Source organism: Vanellus vanellus (genome assembly GCF_965231255.1).
Source record: "Vanellus vanellus genome assembly, chromosome: 17".
In the NCBI taxonomy this organism is placed as follows: domain Eukaryota; kingdom Metazoa; phylum Chordata; class Aves; order Charadriiformes; family Charadriidae; genus Vanellus; species Vanellus vanellus.
The window spans coordinates 10,966,587-10,983,641 of record NC_138922.1 but is presented as its reverse complement, the minus strand read 5'-3'; the positions used below and the strand labels follow the sequence as shown (position 1 = coordinate 10,983,641).

Sequence of the window (17,055 nt, the reverse complement as noted above, 5' to 3'; positions counted from 1 at the left end):
CCAGGGTTTCCTTCTGTCTCATTTTCTCTGTTCATTAAATTAAGTTCTTTTTGCTTAGCTGTTTCATGTCCTGACATATTTTTCTTGTATTCTGTTGTTGTATCTCCTCAGAAATAAACTTGCAGCATGAAATAAAAATCTTTTTCAAGAATTTGCGTTGCATCACAACAGTTGAGACCCCACCCCTGCAGGGAGAGCAGTATCTCTGTACACCAGTGTTTATAAAGAGTCTATCTCAGGACTGAGATTATTATGTTTTTGTGGCAGAGAATGCTCTTACATGCTTCATGCAAAAATGAAAGCAAGTTTGGCTTGTACATTCAGGTTTTTATAATTTTCAGAGCTTTTCATAACAGTGCTCATTCCAGGCTTTAATTAATCCATTAATCAATTAATTATAAAGCTTTGTGTTCAAAATAAAGTCTGTTGAGTATTTGAAACCTTGATACTGCAGTCTCTAGCCACTGATAAAAGTGACTAATAAAAGTGTTTTTATTTCTGAGTCAGGGTGAAACACCAGTAATTATTGTCTATTGTTTTATGCAATTTGAAATAATAAAACCGTGTTTCATACTATTATACTATCTCCCTAGCCTTTTCTTCAGGTTAGTACTGTAGGTGTTGGTCAAAATAAATTAGCAATATTGCATTGCAAAGTCTACAAACTCATCTTTTTTTTGTTAACTTAGGTGACAAGCTTCAGCAGTGTCAGTGTGTCAATCAGCTGGTTGATCTCAACTGCATGATATCATATGCTTTGAAAAGTATGAGTAAATGGAAGATTTTTAACATAGAGTATTTGATGTATTTTGTCTGTGTTCAAATAAAACTTTAGAAGTAAAGGAAGAACTAATGAAATTTTCCCTATGTTTAGTCTTTCACCGAAAGAAGATGGTATCTTTGACACAGGGTTGCAGTGACCACATCAATGCGACTTTGATGGCTGAATATAAGAAAGCCCTTCAAAAGCAGTAAAACTTAAACGCAGACTTATGGGGGAGGCAAAGGAAAACATTAGAAAAAATTGGTATTAAGACAAAACCAGTTAGAGTGGAGAGCATGAGCTTAGCAGGAGCAGCAACGCTGCCCAACTGTATTTTGAAGGGAAAAGATCCATGCATGTAGCAGAATCCTTTTGTCAGGGAAACCTGTGTGTCTCCATGCTGATTTCCGCCCTAGTGAAACCCTTGGGCAGTGGGCAGAACTGGGCCCAGAGCCCTCTGAAGAGAAGGTGATTTCTCTGGCTGCGTAGCCCTGCTAGCCTCTTCCAGAGCGCCGTTCCCTTCTGTTCCCCTGATGCTTGCGCATGCCATAAGCACTTGTCATCCCAGGAAGAGTTCACATCTCCCTGTTAATCACAAAGTGGTGGTAGGCACCATAAAAATGGTAGATGGGAGTGGCACTTTCCCCCCCAAACCAAGGGTACTACACTTAAAAGCTTAAAAAAAGCTATTGTAATTTCATGATCTTAGTCATATCTGAGAAATTTCTAGGTCATTCTGCCTGCGGGCAACATTCAGGTGCTCATCTGGTTTTCACTTGCGCAAATAGCTTCTTCAGCTTTGGTTTTCTTTCTTTATCGTTCAGCTTGTAAGTGATCTGGAGGGTAGGTGTACAGAAAAGTTTTCATAGTCCGGTGACTGCACAATGTGCAGAGGAACTTTTTGCACACTAGTACTTTCTGTTTGGTCCCAAGTGCTAGCAACCTTCTAAAGTGTCAGTAATCTGGAAGATAATACTGGTTACTGGTGTTTTGATGAGACTTTCGGAGCTCACATTTCACTCCATAATTTCTATAGCCTTGATGCCACAACAAATACATATTTGGATGTTAAATATGAAAATGCTAAATCTACAGATCTACAACAAGTAGTGTTCCATATACTATGTATTACTGATATTTGATATGCAACTGTAATCATGGTGGTTATTTTACAGCCATGTTTTTTGTGAGGATGATATACACTTTTTTCACTCCTCAATAAGAAGACAGGAAGAGAACATGCTTTGTGGAGAATATACTGATTCTGTAAGATAAGAAGGTAAAAGATAAGAAAAACTTGTGCAGAGAGTAAAAAGTAGCCTGGAAAAGCAATTTTAGTCTGTATCCATGGAAGATGTGGTGGATTTGCTATATGTTGTATTTTATTTGCAAATAAACTTCAACACTAGTCATTACATTCTTTGTGTCATTCCCACCTGTAATTTAAAGGAACTTCAATAATTTTCACTTCCTGCCTTTAACAGTTGTATGTTCTTGCTCAACTTACTGTGTTTCACTCTAGATGCAGTTTCACTGTATGCGGTGTCTAAAATTATCAGTTTGGATAATGGATGTTTTTGGTGTGTCTTTTTTGATAGGAGAGCAAACTTCCAGTTTTAAAGTAAATGTTTTCCAGTCTTTTAAAGTAAATGTTTTTGTACATAGAGCAGCTTTAGGGTAGATTGATTTTCATGAAGAAACAGGTATTTCTTGTGTACCCTGTGGTGTATAATGGACAGGATTTATGCTGTATACATTGTTGTACTGAAATATTGTCTAAAAATATTTTCTGCCTTCACTATGAATCTGATGGAAAAATAATTAAATTCTCAGGAATAGGGTTGGGGGTTTTTTTGTGAGTGCAGCTGCAGTGAAAATGCACATTTGTTCGGTATGAGAAACCAGAAACGTGCTTGTCAAAAGTCTGAGTAAAAAGCAGTTTATAAGAAGTTGTTCAAATTTTGCAGTTCATTGTGATTTCTTCTTTGAACTCACACAGATGTGTAGTATGCGCTTTAAACGGCTACCTGCTGTCTGATGTTGGGCAACATCTGGCAGTTAAGAATGCCAGACAGTAATTAAACACAGTTAACCTGTCAGGCACAGTTTGTTTGTGCAATTAGTTGAAATTCAGAGTGGGAATATTCATTCAGTGTCTTTAGTTCATGTTTTTTGTTTTGTTCTGTTTCTATTTTGTAAGCCCAGAGCCCTGCAGACAGCTTTATGCAATTGGGGGTTTCAAGTTATTTCATTTATTACAAAGCTTCTCGGGTAATAGTTAAAGAAATAAAGTAATGTTACATCTTATCTAAAACAAAAGCCTGGAAATATATATTTTTTTGTGTGTATGTGTGTGTGCATTAAGTATATGTTAGCTTAAAAGTAAACTGACTTTTCAACATTTTTGTGTATAGGAGGAAGAAATTACTTACCTATCATGAATCACTGTTACCCAGGATAGTTTGAGTGGTTTGTTTTGGGTTTTTGGGTTGTTTTTCTTGTTTTTTTTTTGTCATAAAATGTGTTGAGAACTTCAAGTGAAAATCAGTCTATGAGTGCAAAATATTACTGCACAAAGGTTAGTTTGGAATAAATTCTGACCACCATCCTTTGCTTCTTGTTTTCATCACAACACTGTTTTCAGTAAATTTTGAAATTTTTGCTCTTTCTTAATTGCTTGCAAGCAGAATGATTAGTCATGGCTGCATGCTTGTCTCTAGACTAGTATGTGGCTATACATGTATATATGTTTTTGAGGATGACTGCTGCCAGTTATGTCTCAAGGTCTAACCCCTGTTCAAAATAAGTGTCAGAAGTTAGCCGGCATTTTGTGTGATGTCAGGGTGTTCCCCCACCATTACCCGGGTGGGGAGAGGTGAATTCGGTTACATGGGAAAGAAAAACAAACAGACAATTCCCTGTTCTGTTAATCCCAATTGTTTGTTGAACATTAAAGCAAAGCAGAAAGCTAGGATGATTGTGGTGAAGTTTCATGCCCTTAATTTGTGAATGACAGACTCTGGGAGCCAGAGAAAGAAGTCAGAATTGAGCTCCACTGCAGTAGTAAACTTGTAAAAGGAATTCAGAAAGACTGAAAATAAAATCATAAACATTATATACCATTGGCATCACCCAAAGAAGAAGTAACTCCACGGTGAATATGTTCGAAGATATGGAGGATTTCCTAATAGTCGTTCCTACTGCTGGTACATTATTGAACTGAGATGTCTTTTCATGCTTAAATAGCTTATATGTGGTGAGATCAGTTCAATCTGCAAGTCTTCTATTTTTTCTGAACTTTAGAGCAGTTTGACCCGCAGAGGGAAAGAAACCTGTTCAAATGCAGCTTTTTTCAGCCGCCTGACATTCCTTGAACTGGTGTCTTTTGGGGGCCACTTCACAGCCACTCAAAATATTCATATTATAAGTCTGCATTTGCACCGCTGTAATGCATTGCCTGACACCAGTGATAAGAGTGAGGGAATTTGACAGTTGTGTGCAAGATAATATTTTAGAAGTGAGGGGCACTGACATTGCTCAGTTAGTGTCTAGGAAGATTAGTTACTGTAATTCTTAGATTATTAAAATGTTATACAGGAAGCAGTTCTTTGTTTGCAAATAAGCCATATCTTTTGCATGAAAGCAGCTATAAAGATGTCTAGAATACAACCCAAAGTCTCCCTTCTCAGTTTTGTTCAAGGATACTTTTATGCGGGCAGCCAGGCAATGACAGATTTAAAAAGTAAAATTTCATAGGGGGGCAGATTGAGCCTCAGAATTAGATGGCTTTCAGCCCCAAATGGATGTGATAATGGAATGTGAGTTGTGTCTTCCCCTTCTGGTTGCAGAATCAGTGGATCTGGCTTGTTAAATGCTTATTTAAGGAAGATGGGAAGACTGGACTAGATGATTATAAATCAGCTATGGCAGCCTAAATTGTTTTGGGAGATCATGTACAAAAAGACCTAAAGGGCAAAATTTTTATGAATTACTGTGATACAGTGGCTACAATAGTTTAACGAAAGTAATGATTTTTACTAAAGAATGAGAACTCATAACTTTATAATACAGCTTCTCTTTGCTCTAACATACAAATCAGCTCATTGGGCTAGAAAGATACTCTTAAATTCAGTTCTGATTAGTAACATCTCGAGCTGCATGCTTTATGGGCCAGCATGAGAGGAATTGTTATTCAGTGTCCCCGTTTGAACAAACACTGCGAAGTTTGGTTCCAGATGCAGCTGTAAATATTTTATTTAAGTGCAGACTTCTGTGCAGCCTGTATAATTTATCTACACCAGATAATGAAAATTATATTTATGTGTTAAGATACGTCTTTTTTTCCTGTATCTCTGATCTATGGTTATTTCTGATCTATGGTTTGTGTATTGTTGATTTGTACTTTCATTTTTTCTGCACTGTGTGTTTTACAGTTGTCTGCTCCAGCTGTATTCCCTTTGGCTGGAAAGAAGCGTGTTTAATATTTGTAGGTGCAACCTGAAAGTTGGCTAGTTATTTCTTTATTGTATTATTCTTTTAGCTTTATGCTTTACCTGCGAATCTAATGCTTTAGTTGAGTTGCACTAAAAATGTATAGTTTTCCAAAGAAACAGGTACTGTTATACTCATGCATTTTAATTTGGCGATTGTGTATTTTGCTTTGCAATAATTTTAACATGACTGATAATTATTTTTTACAATTTAAGTCATTGAAGACATTAATTATGTAACATTCAGACACTTTCATATTGTGAACTGTGGTAGGTTAAGAATTATATTTAACTCTGAAACTTCCTAGACGTGGCAGGTGGCACGCAGATGAGCAATGCAGATACAGTCCACAAATGACAAGTTACTTGAGTGATAACTTGAGAGTTGGTAAATGGAAATGAGTTGGTCCTAGGGAGTGTGGGATCATCTTTAGGCAGGAAGAGAAAATACATTAATTTAACATGGTTTTTGTGCTTTGTGCAATGAAACACCTTGGACTTAGCCTTACTGTTCCTGTGATAACTACATAGTTCCGAGCCCTCGATGTTTGTGTGGTGCCATTTTAATAGAATTATGTGCTCTGCAATAGCCAGGCTTGGAAGCTGCTTGTGCTGTAGAAATAACAGCAGGCACCAAACAGCTCTGTACCCATACACATAAATACAGTGATGTGTCCCCAGTGGCAGAATAACTAGAATGTCAAAGTAAGGTTTGAATCCTGCAGCTGAGTGCTTTCTAGGAGATACCTATGGATGTGCTAATACATATCGACTTTCTTAAACAGTGTTATTTACTATCTACTGCAGAAATACAGTATTGGGAGACATGAGGTACAAAAACACAATTAAGAGGCTTAAGAGTGTGGATCTCCTCCAGCCTTTAAGCTGCGTCTATCCTAAATATTTTGCCCTTGCTCAGAGACAGCTTACATGCTTGCAGCTCCAGCCTGTCTCTCAGCTGCCATCAGCCCTGTAGAATATCGATCACCTTTCAGTTTTATTTATCTATTTTCTACCCGTCCAATGTCTTTTCATCTCTAAGGGGACTAAACCTTGGCAAAAGTATGTTCTATTTACTTGGTAGTAGCATGCATTGACATTAACGCTTAGGTTCTCTGAACTGCTTTGAAGTGCCTTACCTTAGCTATCTTATTGGTTAGTCTTTGTATCAGTTCTTTCCTAGATCAGCCCTATCTCTGATTTCTCCTAACTCTAGTACAAGTAGTTCCATAGCAGTGACAGGAAAAAAAAAAAAAACAACCAAAACCCCAAAAAATCACTGAATTCAAAGGGACAAGAAAGTTGTCCAGTCTGTGCGATTAAAAAGAAGGATGATGTCCTAGGCAATGCACTGTATGACAGTTATGAGTAAACTCTGTAGTACATAAATACATTCAGTGTATGGGTTTTTCTTTTCCAGAACACCAGCTCAGTAACTGTGCCAGAAACACTGTTGTTTGTTTCAACTCTTGATGGAAGTTTGCACGCTGTCAGCAAGAGGACAGGAGCGATCAAGTGGACTTTAAAAGAAGGTGAGTAGGAAGTGTCCTGGTGCCCTCTACTCAGGAACGGTAGTAACAGTCAAATCAAGTGATAATTCAAACTGTTGTAGGGCCTGGTGAATACTTCATTTTCTTTCTTATTTTTTGCTCTAGCTCCAGAATTAAGCTACAGTGTTTCTGGAGTCATGTTCATCTTCATATTTTCACTTGCAGATCTTTTCCAGGTTTATGGTTGTTTGGTTGGTTGTTTTTTTTGCCAGAATGTTTAAGCTGTGGTGGTGTAATTGATAGGTATCAAGTTTTATGGGAATGAACACAATATAAGCAAGCATAGAACAGAATAGATGTCAAATGAGGGTGTCAGCTGGTGGAACTGGTGGCAAAGAGTTTGCATGATTCTGTCTCTGGAATACCCTACATTCACTGATGCAGTGGATATCATGCAAACTTCGGGTCTTTTTCTCTATAATAGACATTTAGGAACAGCACAGTTTTTTAAATAAAATAACTGCACTTCTGTAAAGAAATTTAACGTGCTCAGTGACTAGAAGTGATTTTGTAATTTTAGTTACTGAGCAAAGAGAGCTCTTTCTATCTTTATGAAAAATTCACTACTTAATACAAATTTGTTTTAGTGGGACTCTCATTATGTATGGCAGAAGTGATAGTAGCACTTTCCCTTCTTTGGGAAATAAATTAGAAAGCAGGTCAAATGGAAAGGAATCGCAGTGATTGCATCATTCTGTCCTCTATTTTTAAACCTCATGGCAGTTTAGTAGGTGAGCTGAAATGGTAGGAAATGGATTGTACGTATCTGATGTCTGCAGTACAAACCGGTTGTTCTTATTTGTGAAGCCATTCATATGTGAATGCAAATCTACCAGACAAAAAGTTAACTTCATAAATGAGCAAAGAATGCTTTTGTAACTTCTCTTGGAGTAAAAAGGAGCAAGTATTTTCTTGAAGGATCTTGGTTAATAGCTGTGATTACATTTTCTCCCCGTCTCCTCTTTAAATTTAAACCTCTCCTTTCCCTAAACAGGCTTGAATAAAAAAAAGTTATCAGCCTCCTCCTTTATTGTTGCTATAGGCTGCTGCAGTGTTAAGAGAAGCTTACTGGTTTTTGATTGTCATTCAACTGACATGAGCATGCACCACATAGTCCTGTCCTAGAAGGATAACATAACTGGCATTTGTTTGCAGCTGGACTTAGTAAGTGCCAAGAGGTTTTTTTGAGGAAGAAATGAAGGCACTTGGTAATGAAAAGGATCTTGGTCAGAGTGTATTGCTCAAGAAACTTCCCTTGTTTAACAAAAAAAATGTTGCAAAACTACTATTGGTACAGTAGAACTGCCAGACTGGATAATCTAGTTTTATAGAACTTCTTTTTCTCATGTTGCAACTAACTATGCATTATTATGCATCTTATGTACATGAAGTATGTTCAGTTGCTTTTTGCAAAGCATTTATTGCCCATTAGTTTATTTCTGTGTAACAGAACAGCACACAAGGGTCAATGAAAAAAAAATTAGTGGTAGTTATCATTGTTACAAGATGCTTCACGAGTTAACTTAGTTAAGTGTACATGAAACAACGGCCTGTAGATATAAATTGGTAAATTAATTTGTAATTGGAGGGGTTTTATTTATTTTTGCAAAACTGTATTTGTTGGTGATCATCCTGCGGGTGGGAAGCCCAACAAAGATGTGACAGTGTTGGAAACTAATAGTCCATGAAAGTCCTTACAATCTTGCTATTCTAAATCCCTAGAGAGATTTAATAGTGCAGAATTCAGTATTAATATTAGTGTATAAACACAGTTGTTCGGTGTACTCTCTCTGGCAACAATATGCGTATATTGTTATAGAGAATTACCCAGTGGGAAGTTGCATGCGTTGCAAGCGGTGTTCTTGCAGGTGTCATTTCACCCTGATTATCAGACAATGAACCATGTGTTGTAGTTCATGTGCTTTGAGAAGTTGTGGAGGTCACACAAAGTGTTGCAGCAGCATTCATCAGCAAGAGAACATTTCATTACTGCACTTGAGCAGAAAGGTGTTTAACAAAGGGCAATTCATATACATTTTATTTTCATTGGGGAAAAAACAAGGTGGTGTTCATTATCAGGCAGTACTTAAATGTGGAAATCTTGCCATGTGTGGTTTGTTTTAATTTAGCAGTGAAGCTTATCTTAGGTATGCAGAGTAAATAGGCCAGTGGTTATCACCACAATAACATGTTTGGGTTTCCTGCCTTCATGTAGTGCTGGCAAGGAAGACAGTCTGAATACTTGTGCTCCCCATAAAGCAGGCAAAAACAATGGGTCAGTTAGTAATAGGACTGTCCAGTAGTTCAGAAATAAAGCTGCATTCCCTGCAGTTATATGTAGTGAGGTTGTGGATTTACTTGTTGAGGGTGCTTAATACCTTCATTTCCTGTTGGCTTTGATGAGTACTACTATCTGACAGGATCTGACAGTGGCTGGGTAACTGATGCTGCTCGTTCTCTGGGCCATGGAAAGCTGGAGTATGGTTGGAAAGTTTATAGAGAATCCACACTCCTCCTCCCCCCAAATTTCTGAGACATCTTTGCTCCTGCTGTGGCCCCACAGAAAAACACATTGTATTGAAAGACACTGGTGTGAAAGGGTGTGGCACACACTTCAGATCAGGGACTAAATAGGCTCTTAGTGCCATCTCTGATCAATAAAAGGAGCTGTCAGTTCTAGGTGACTGTCATAGGCTCCCATGTTTTCTGCACTTGCCACTAGCAAGATACTTGGTGAGCCTCCTCAGTAAGATTACTTAGGATGAAATGCACCTGGGGAGGAAGAATGCAAAGCACCAGTATAGGTTAGGGGTGGACCTGCTGGGAAGTAGTTCTGAGGAGAAGGATCTGGGGGTCCTAGTAGACAATAAATTATCCATGAGCAAGCAATGTGCCCTTGTTGCCAAAAAGGCCAATGGAATCCTGGGCTGCATAGGGAAGAGTGTGGCCAGTAGGTCGAGGGAGGTCATTCTCCCCCTCTACTCTGCACTGGTGAGGCCACAACTGGAATACTGTGTCCAGTTTTGGGCTCCCCAGTTCAAGAGGGACAGGGAACTGCTGGAGCGAGTCCAGCAAAGGGAAACTAAGATGATTAAGAGATTGGAGCATCTCCCTTATGAGGAAAGGCTGAGAGCGCTGGGACTCTTTAGCCTGGAGAAGAGAAGGCTGAGGGGAGACCTTATTCATGCTTACAAGTATCTAAGGGGTGGGTTGAAGGAGGATGGAGCCAGGCTCTTTTCAATGGTTCCCAGTGACAGGATGAGGGGTAATGGGCACAAGTTAGAACACAGGAAGTTCCGTTCAAATACACGGAAAAACTTCTTTACGGTGAGGGTGACAGAGCACTGGCACACGCTGCCCAGGGAGGTTGTGGAGTCCCCTTCTCTGGAGATTTTCAAGACCCACCTGGATGCAGTCCTGAGTAATGTGCTCTGGGCAATCCTGCTTTAGCAGGGGAGTTAGACTAGATGATCTCTAGAGGTCCCTTCCAACTCTGAAACTCTGTGATTCTGTGAAATATCTTCCCCAGAATTGCTGGAAATGAGTCGTCTTCTGTCTTTGCCTATAGATCTCTTTGAAAGGTACAGGGGTGCAGCACTGTAGGCTTGCTTTTACATGCAGGTAAGAAAATAGACAGTGATAGAGATGGTGATGAGAAACCCATTGACAAGATGGAATCTGTAGAATACTTTTCTCCTTAATGTCAGACTTTATATTTACAATTCTGATTTCAGTGTGAGCTTTAAGAATGTGATTTTTAAGATTGTCCTGTTCCCTCACATCTTTATAAAAATCATCCTGTCTGTCTTTGTTAGCTCAAGAGCTTGGGTTAATGATCAGAATATTGAACTTTGAGATGTTAAGAATGTAGTGTTTCGAACTGTACTCCTAGACAGAGTATTTCTCTGTTCTTCTGACTTCTGTGTGTCTTTCTGTACTGTTCAAAGCGATCTCTTTCTTTTCATTCACCAGCTCCTTAAAAGATTTTCTGCTAAGAACTGTTTCAAAGTAATTTGCCAGAAGAACATATAATATATACAGATTTGGGTCTAGATTTAGAGCCAGCAGAAATTTTGTTGTGATCTTAAATTCTCTGTAGCAATCAAAAGAAAAACAATGGCTCACAATCAATTCAAAAGGTTTTGATTTCTGGTACCTTACTCGTAACCTATGGACTTGTGTGGACTAGTCATGATAAGACAAAGATATGAAGACTGTACCTACTAATGGTATGCAATATGTAGATTCTAAAGGGCAAATCTGAGATCTGTAGGTTCTGCTCTATTAACAGCGGTTTTTCCCAGGCAAGAAATATCTTTGTGCATAGCTGTAAATTAATAAGGATTGTCAAAACAAAACAATTGTACTACAGTGCTCTTTTCAGCAAAATCCAGAGGATAGTTTGTTAGTGCCTCTAACCTCATTTACTACAATTGCAACAGCAGGCAGGGAAGACACTATTTTAAATTGGCCCGTTAGCGCAAATCTTATGGTAGGGCCTCTGCTCAGGAAACCGTTTTTTCCAGCTCATTCCAGTGGGGCAGCGACTTACTCATTTGCTGTTTCAGAATCTCCCACTTCTTCTTTTCAGTCATTGGTTTTGTATGTTCTACCTAAGGACACATTACAGTGATGGAAATGTACAACTCTATCTTGTGCATTAAGAAAGACTTGTTTTTTGGTCAAAGGGCAGATTTTATCTTATCACGTGTTTGTGAAATATGGAGACAAGTCAAATGCATTATATTTAGCATTATGGTTACAGTTTCCAAAGGTGTATATATGGCTTTTTTCCATATATGTATGCAAAATACGGGTTAGAATTATTTCAGAATCATCTGAAATGTGTCGTGTACTTCTGCCCACTCACAAGTAAATGATACAGGCACAAATATTTTCTGGCCATGATGCAACCAAAATTGTATTGGGACATCTGCCTGCTGCCAGGTCAAAATCTTAATTTCAGGGAAGAGTAACTGAGCCCAATAATTTACTAAATTACTGGACAGTCATTATGTTAACAAGTTTCTAGTAACGGCTGTACTTGTGAATAAACTCTTAGAGTTCTAGAATATATCTTTATAATCTAGGATCGATGTCCTTTTAATTCTTTTTTTCTTGACACATTTATTTTACAAATCTTTTTATTAACTTGTGAAAATGAAAGCTTTGCAACTCTTACAGAATAACTTTTTTGAAGTCCCACAATGAAAAGGAGAGGTATTAGCAGTCTTTTTAATGGTATTTCTATTTTACTGATGCCCTTGAACTCCCTGTGCTTGTGGGCATTAATATGCTTTGCTGAATTAATTTAATGAAGTATCAGTGGCAATAATTTTATTAATAGTGTGTGCATGTGCTTGTTTATGCACATGTGTATTATCAGATCAGAAAGCTAAAGCTAGAGTGTATTGAATTGTAGGGTTTTAATGGAAGAAATATTAACATACTCTGCCTTAGTGGAAGCTGCAGGAAAAACAAATTGGAAACCTGTGGAAGTATCTACAGAAAACTCAAATCTTCCCTCAGCACTGGAGATGTTTACAGGATGGGTCCTGCTTCCTAACTCGCCCCCAACCCCCTTCCCTACTCCATAGTTGTTTCGACATCTTTGTTTTCTTATTTTAGAAAGTGGAAAGCTTTGGGAGAGGATATCATACCAAAAGCTCTATGTAGAACATGGCAAGGAGTTGACTTTTCCTCTGGTACAGGGAATGGAAGCTTAAGGGAGAGGCAGATAGATTTTTGTCACAGTTTTATCACGTTTTCTCTGTGAAGTTTTTCTTCCGGTACGAAATACTTACTGCTTTGTTCAGTTGTTATTATCACTGTTGTTCGTATTGGAACAGATCAGGCTTATTAGAATGACTTACCTAATTACAGGGAATTGCAGTTCAGGGAAATTTTGAAAGCAGGATTACGTGATTCCAGTCTCAGCATGTTAGCACTCGAGTGCTGAGCTGTTGAAGAGAAGATAAGGCCTCAGTTCTCTGACTTTTGCAAGAACTTTTTCCTTTTGACCCATTGGGGAGCCAAAGGGGATTTCAGTTATAAGACGACTCATTCTTTTCTAGTCTGTATTCAAGCATATGAAAACTATTGTAAGACCTGACAACAATAAATTAAACTCAAGATTCTCTTTTTATCTCAGAGTGAGTTCTTATTTCAAAACAAACTTTGAAATAAAGTTGGAATATGTCCCAAACCACATGAAAGTGAATGTGAAGAGTTCATTGTCTGTCTTCAAAGTATCTTCACAGAGCTACAACCTTAGTTCAAGATCATGAGAGTGTTAAAGAAATCAGAAAAAATACATCACCCCAGTAGCTAAAAGTATCGAGAAATAGCTCTCCACGGCCTGTTTTTCCAGGTGGATGGTGCTAGTAGTGAAAGGAGAATTCCTTTCACTTCAGAAACTAAACTACTCCATCAGTTTGTGTTCACTCATTGTGAATAGCCTCATGCATGGAAGTGAATCAAATATTGATACTAAATCTTTTCTAACAGTTTATATGCAGCACTTAAATGTTGCAGGAAGCCATCAGAATAATCAGTGTTATAGTTCATGTGCTAGTAAGTACCAAAAAATTTCCTACTGCTTTGTAATAACATCTTAATCTGTTCCATCTACCTCATTTTTTATCATTGCTAGTAAATCAAATTTCAGTTACTGAGAAAACGAGTAAAAGCAGGATTTTTTTTTGCTTGTGATGAAGCACTGTTGTTCTTGATATTGAAGACATGATACTAAAGAAAAGTTTAAGGACTTTCTCATGAGCATTATGGTTCTGTACAGCACACACTGAACAGCTTGGAACTTGTCCTGAGGCTTTCATTCATGTCATCTGATATGCAAGAGTGCTTCAGAAAAACTCACTACAGAAGTTGAAGAGACATTCATGGGATTCCTGGCATTGTTTATTGAAGTGTAGGATGAAATTGTTATAAGGGACATTTTTCCAACAGCATTCAGATATACAAGCTTGGGGTTAAAAGGTTAATGCAAGTAAATATTGCATATAAGTGTCTGTTCTTTCACTGTTATGGTACTTACATGGTTGATAAAATCATGCAAAACTTCTCAGACCTTTGAGACAGTTGGAGCAGAGTGGAGCACTTTTTTTTGGTAAAAGTAGATTGCCCAGTCTTAGAAAATTAAGTAAAAACAAGTTGTTAGTCCAAGAACACTGTATTACTCTTATTCTCTGGATTTTGAGGGCAGAGAGGGAGCTCTAGGAAAGCATTGCTAACCAGGCTCTCCTGAAAACGTCACGGACAAACCAGGATCAGTTGCTAGAAAACATAATCTACCTTTTGAAATTTCTTGTAATTGTTAAGGTTTTCCTGAGCATTCTTTGAAAAAAAAAAAAAAAAAAACCAAACAAACCCCAAACCCCACACTTGAAATACTAATATGTTTGAGGAAATCTCATTGTGTCCCAGTCTACCGCAGAGTGTGTGTTATGTTATGTCAGTAACAGCACAGTTAGAAAATTTGGAACTTAATTCAGATAGTACTAGTTTTATACTGTATTTTCATATAACAACTTCACACCTCCATTTAATTCAGAGAATAAGAAGTCCTTTTATTAAAAATAAATTTAAGAGTTTCTGAAGATAGAAAGACAAGAAACTATTTTCTTATGCTTTGCCTAGGCTGACTAGAAAGTCATTTTAAGGACAACCTGCATTATTTTACTTAATGTATATGCAGTCTGTTATCTCTTCAAAAACAAGTTGTAGAGCTTTGTTATCACTGCTGATCATTTGAGGAGATGTTTCTAGATAGGACAAAGTTGTTCAAGCACTGTTGGTCAAGCAATTGTTGTCGTCACCACAGGTGGCAATTTATTTTTTACCAAGTGAGACACTCCGAGTAATCAGTTCATCAAGAGACTTGCAAAGTTTATTTGGCTTTTGCCTTTAGCAATGCTTGTAGTGTTTGCATTAAATCTTACTTCAACTGAGGCAGGTGCCATTTTCTGATGGTTTATTGTGCTGGGTTTTTTTGTTGTTGTTGTTTTTTGTTTGTTTGTTTGTTTTTTGTTTTGTTTTGTTGTTTGTTGTTGTTTTGGTTTTGTGTTTTGTTTTTTTTTTTTTTTTTTTTCACAAAACTGTGAGAGTTTCCTTTCCCACAAAGCATTTATAATTATTAAAACTCTAGCCTGTGGTATTTAATGTCTCTTTCTTCTTTTCACCTAGACTTATGGATACGCTGAGTCTATAAACTTGATGTCTGTTCGCTTTTAGTAGTTCAACCTAACAATTCAACTATAGAATTGAACCACTGTATATAGTGATCAGCTAATGTTTTTTTCTTGCTTGCTTTTCTTTAGTAATGGAGAGATGATGTTGTAAGTCACCATGTGTGGCATTAGATATTGTAAAGCTCATGGAATACTTGAAGCAAACACTGGGAAATAATTGGCATATAATCAACTCTAATTTTGGAGTGGGGCGATCCCAACATATCCTGAAACCAGTTTCTTCACACAAGGGATAGAAATGAATTGCTTGATGTAGTTAATGGACTAAAGGCTGACTAAGCAGCGTGGTCTGTAGAGACAGATACATAACGATGAATCACTTAGCTCCTTTGTTTGAATGTTAATTATTCTTAGGGCCTTTTGATGTATACTTGGATTCTCAATAAATTAAATGGAGTTTATGCTATAATGTGGAGCTCTACACTTGCATAGCATTCCCATCTTACATCAATGAACAGTGGTAATGGTGATAATTCATCATTAAGAGAAAAATTACTCTTGCTATCCATCTTCTATGAATACATGTCAGTGCCTAAGACCTTTAGGGGTACCAGCTAAATTATCTTGGTGTTTTTCCTGCCCTATGTATGAGGCTCCGAGTGTAAGATAACATGACAAGGCTGTGTCTGTGCCCTCCAGTGGGTTTCGTCCCAGAGCCAGCACACAGCTTTGCAGGGAATTTGTTGTGATGTGGGGGAAGACTGTGTTTGACTCTGCTCTTGCCAGTGCGGGAGATGCCAGTGCAGTGGTGTGATGGGGAAGCAGGTAAAGCATGAAACTTGACAAGTCTGCTCGCTGAGCAGTTTGCTAGTTGTTGTGTGATTTGGTGCTTGAGCAGAGCACTGCTCCCTCTTCAGTTAGTTGGGTCATTCCCAGAAGCTTAATATACTTTTGAGTAGTTTATTCTGGCTGCTTTGAGGATGTATCTGGAATGTTTTTTAGGCGTAAAGAGGAAAAAAAAATATATGTAGTTATGTTTTGAACAAAACTGCTCTGAGAGTATTTGCTATTGTAAAAAGATATTGATGGAAATAAAAATAGCTTTACTGTTATTCCTCATATTCTCTGATATTGTATATGCATCTTTTGGTGACTACTGTTTTCAGCTGCATTGCTCTTAGAGATCTGTTTGGGTAGGAGTTTCTTATGTTTTTTAAATCTATTATATAAAAACAAAGGGACACCCTGCTAGGCCGTTATCGTCAAACCCAGCAGTTCGTGTGGTGCAGTATACTGCAGAGTGGTAGAGACTTTGTCAGACCCATGTAATGAACCCTGAATTTCTTGTTCTCCTCTTGCTTAGCTCTGCAAATATCACAGTAAGCTTAAGCTGTCCAGAATCTGGGCCAATTTCCCAATCAAAGGCTCTCAAAACATCATTGGGTTTTTTCTTATTTCCTTCCTGTAGCATCACAATGTTTGCATGGAGACAGAAAAGGTGAAAAAACAGTATATGTTTGCTTGGTCATCTTTCATCTTGTTACTCAGGCTTATTCTAGTGTAATGGTTTGATTTCTGCTGCAGAAGTGAAGATCCCTTGCATCCTCTTGACTTCTGAGTTATTTTCTGCCAATATACCCAGAAATGAGCAAACGCATTTTTCTTGGAAGCTGTAGAGTATGTGCTACAAATCTGGGAACTTTTGTGGTTTTGTGGATTGAAAAGCCCGTGATTCAGGATTTTTTTGAGGCCTCGGATAGTAATTTTGAGGCCACATCACTTTACATTAAAATAAAATTATAGTTCTTAATTTATCTTTTAATATGTAATGATTTAGATTTAGCATTGTCAGGTTTTATGTTGTACCTTCTTTTTGTTGATGAAAGCTAAACTGTGATTCTGATCACTCAAAATACCAATTACTGTGAGATTGTTTCCAAACCTTTTGATTTTTATGTAATGTGGATTCTTGGATAAATTTTAGTGGGGAGATTATTTAAGTGAAAAATGAGGTTTGAGATAATTTTGTATAGCCCATGGCAGAT

The 17,055-nt window shown here is 37.7% G+C and overlaps 1 protein-coding gene across 1 annotated transcript in view; it reads left to right on the top strand.

The window, feature by feature from the left end:
• The window catches only part of ERN1 (endoplasmic reticulum to nucleus signaling 1), a 39,692-nt gene that overhangs the window by 4,924 nt on the left and 17,713 nt on the right, over positions 1–17,055 (top strand). The window contains exon 2 of the mRNA XM_082491995.1: positions 6,674–6,785. Coding sequence (XP_082348121.1) covers positions 6,674–6,785 — 112 coding nt within the window. The remainder of the gene's footprint in view (positions 1–6,673; positions 6,786–17,055) is intronic.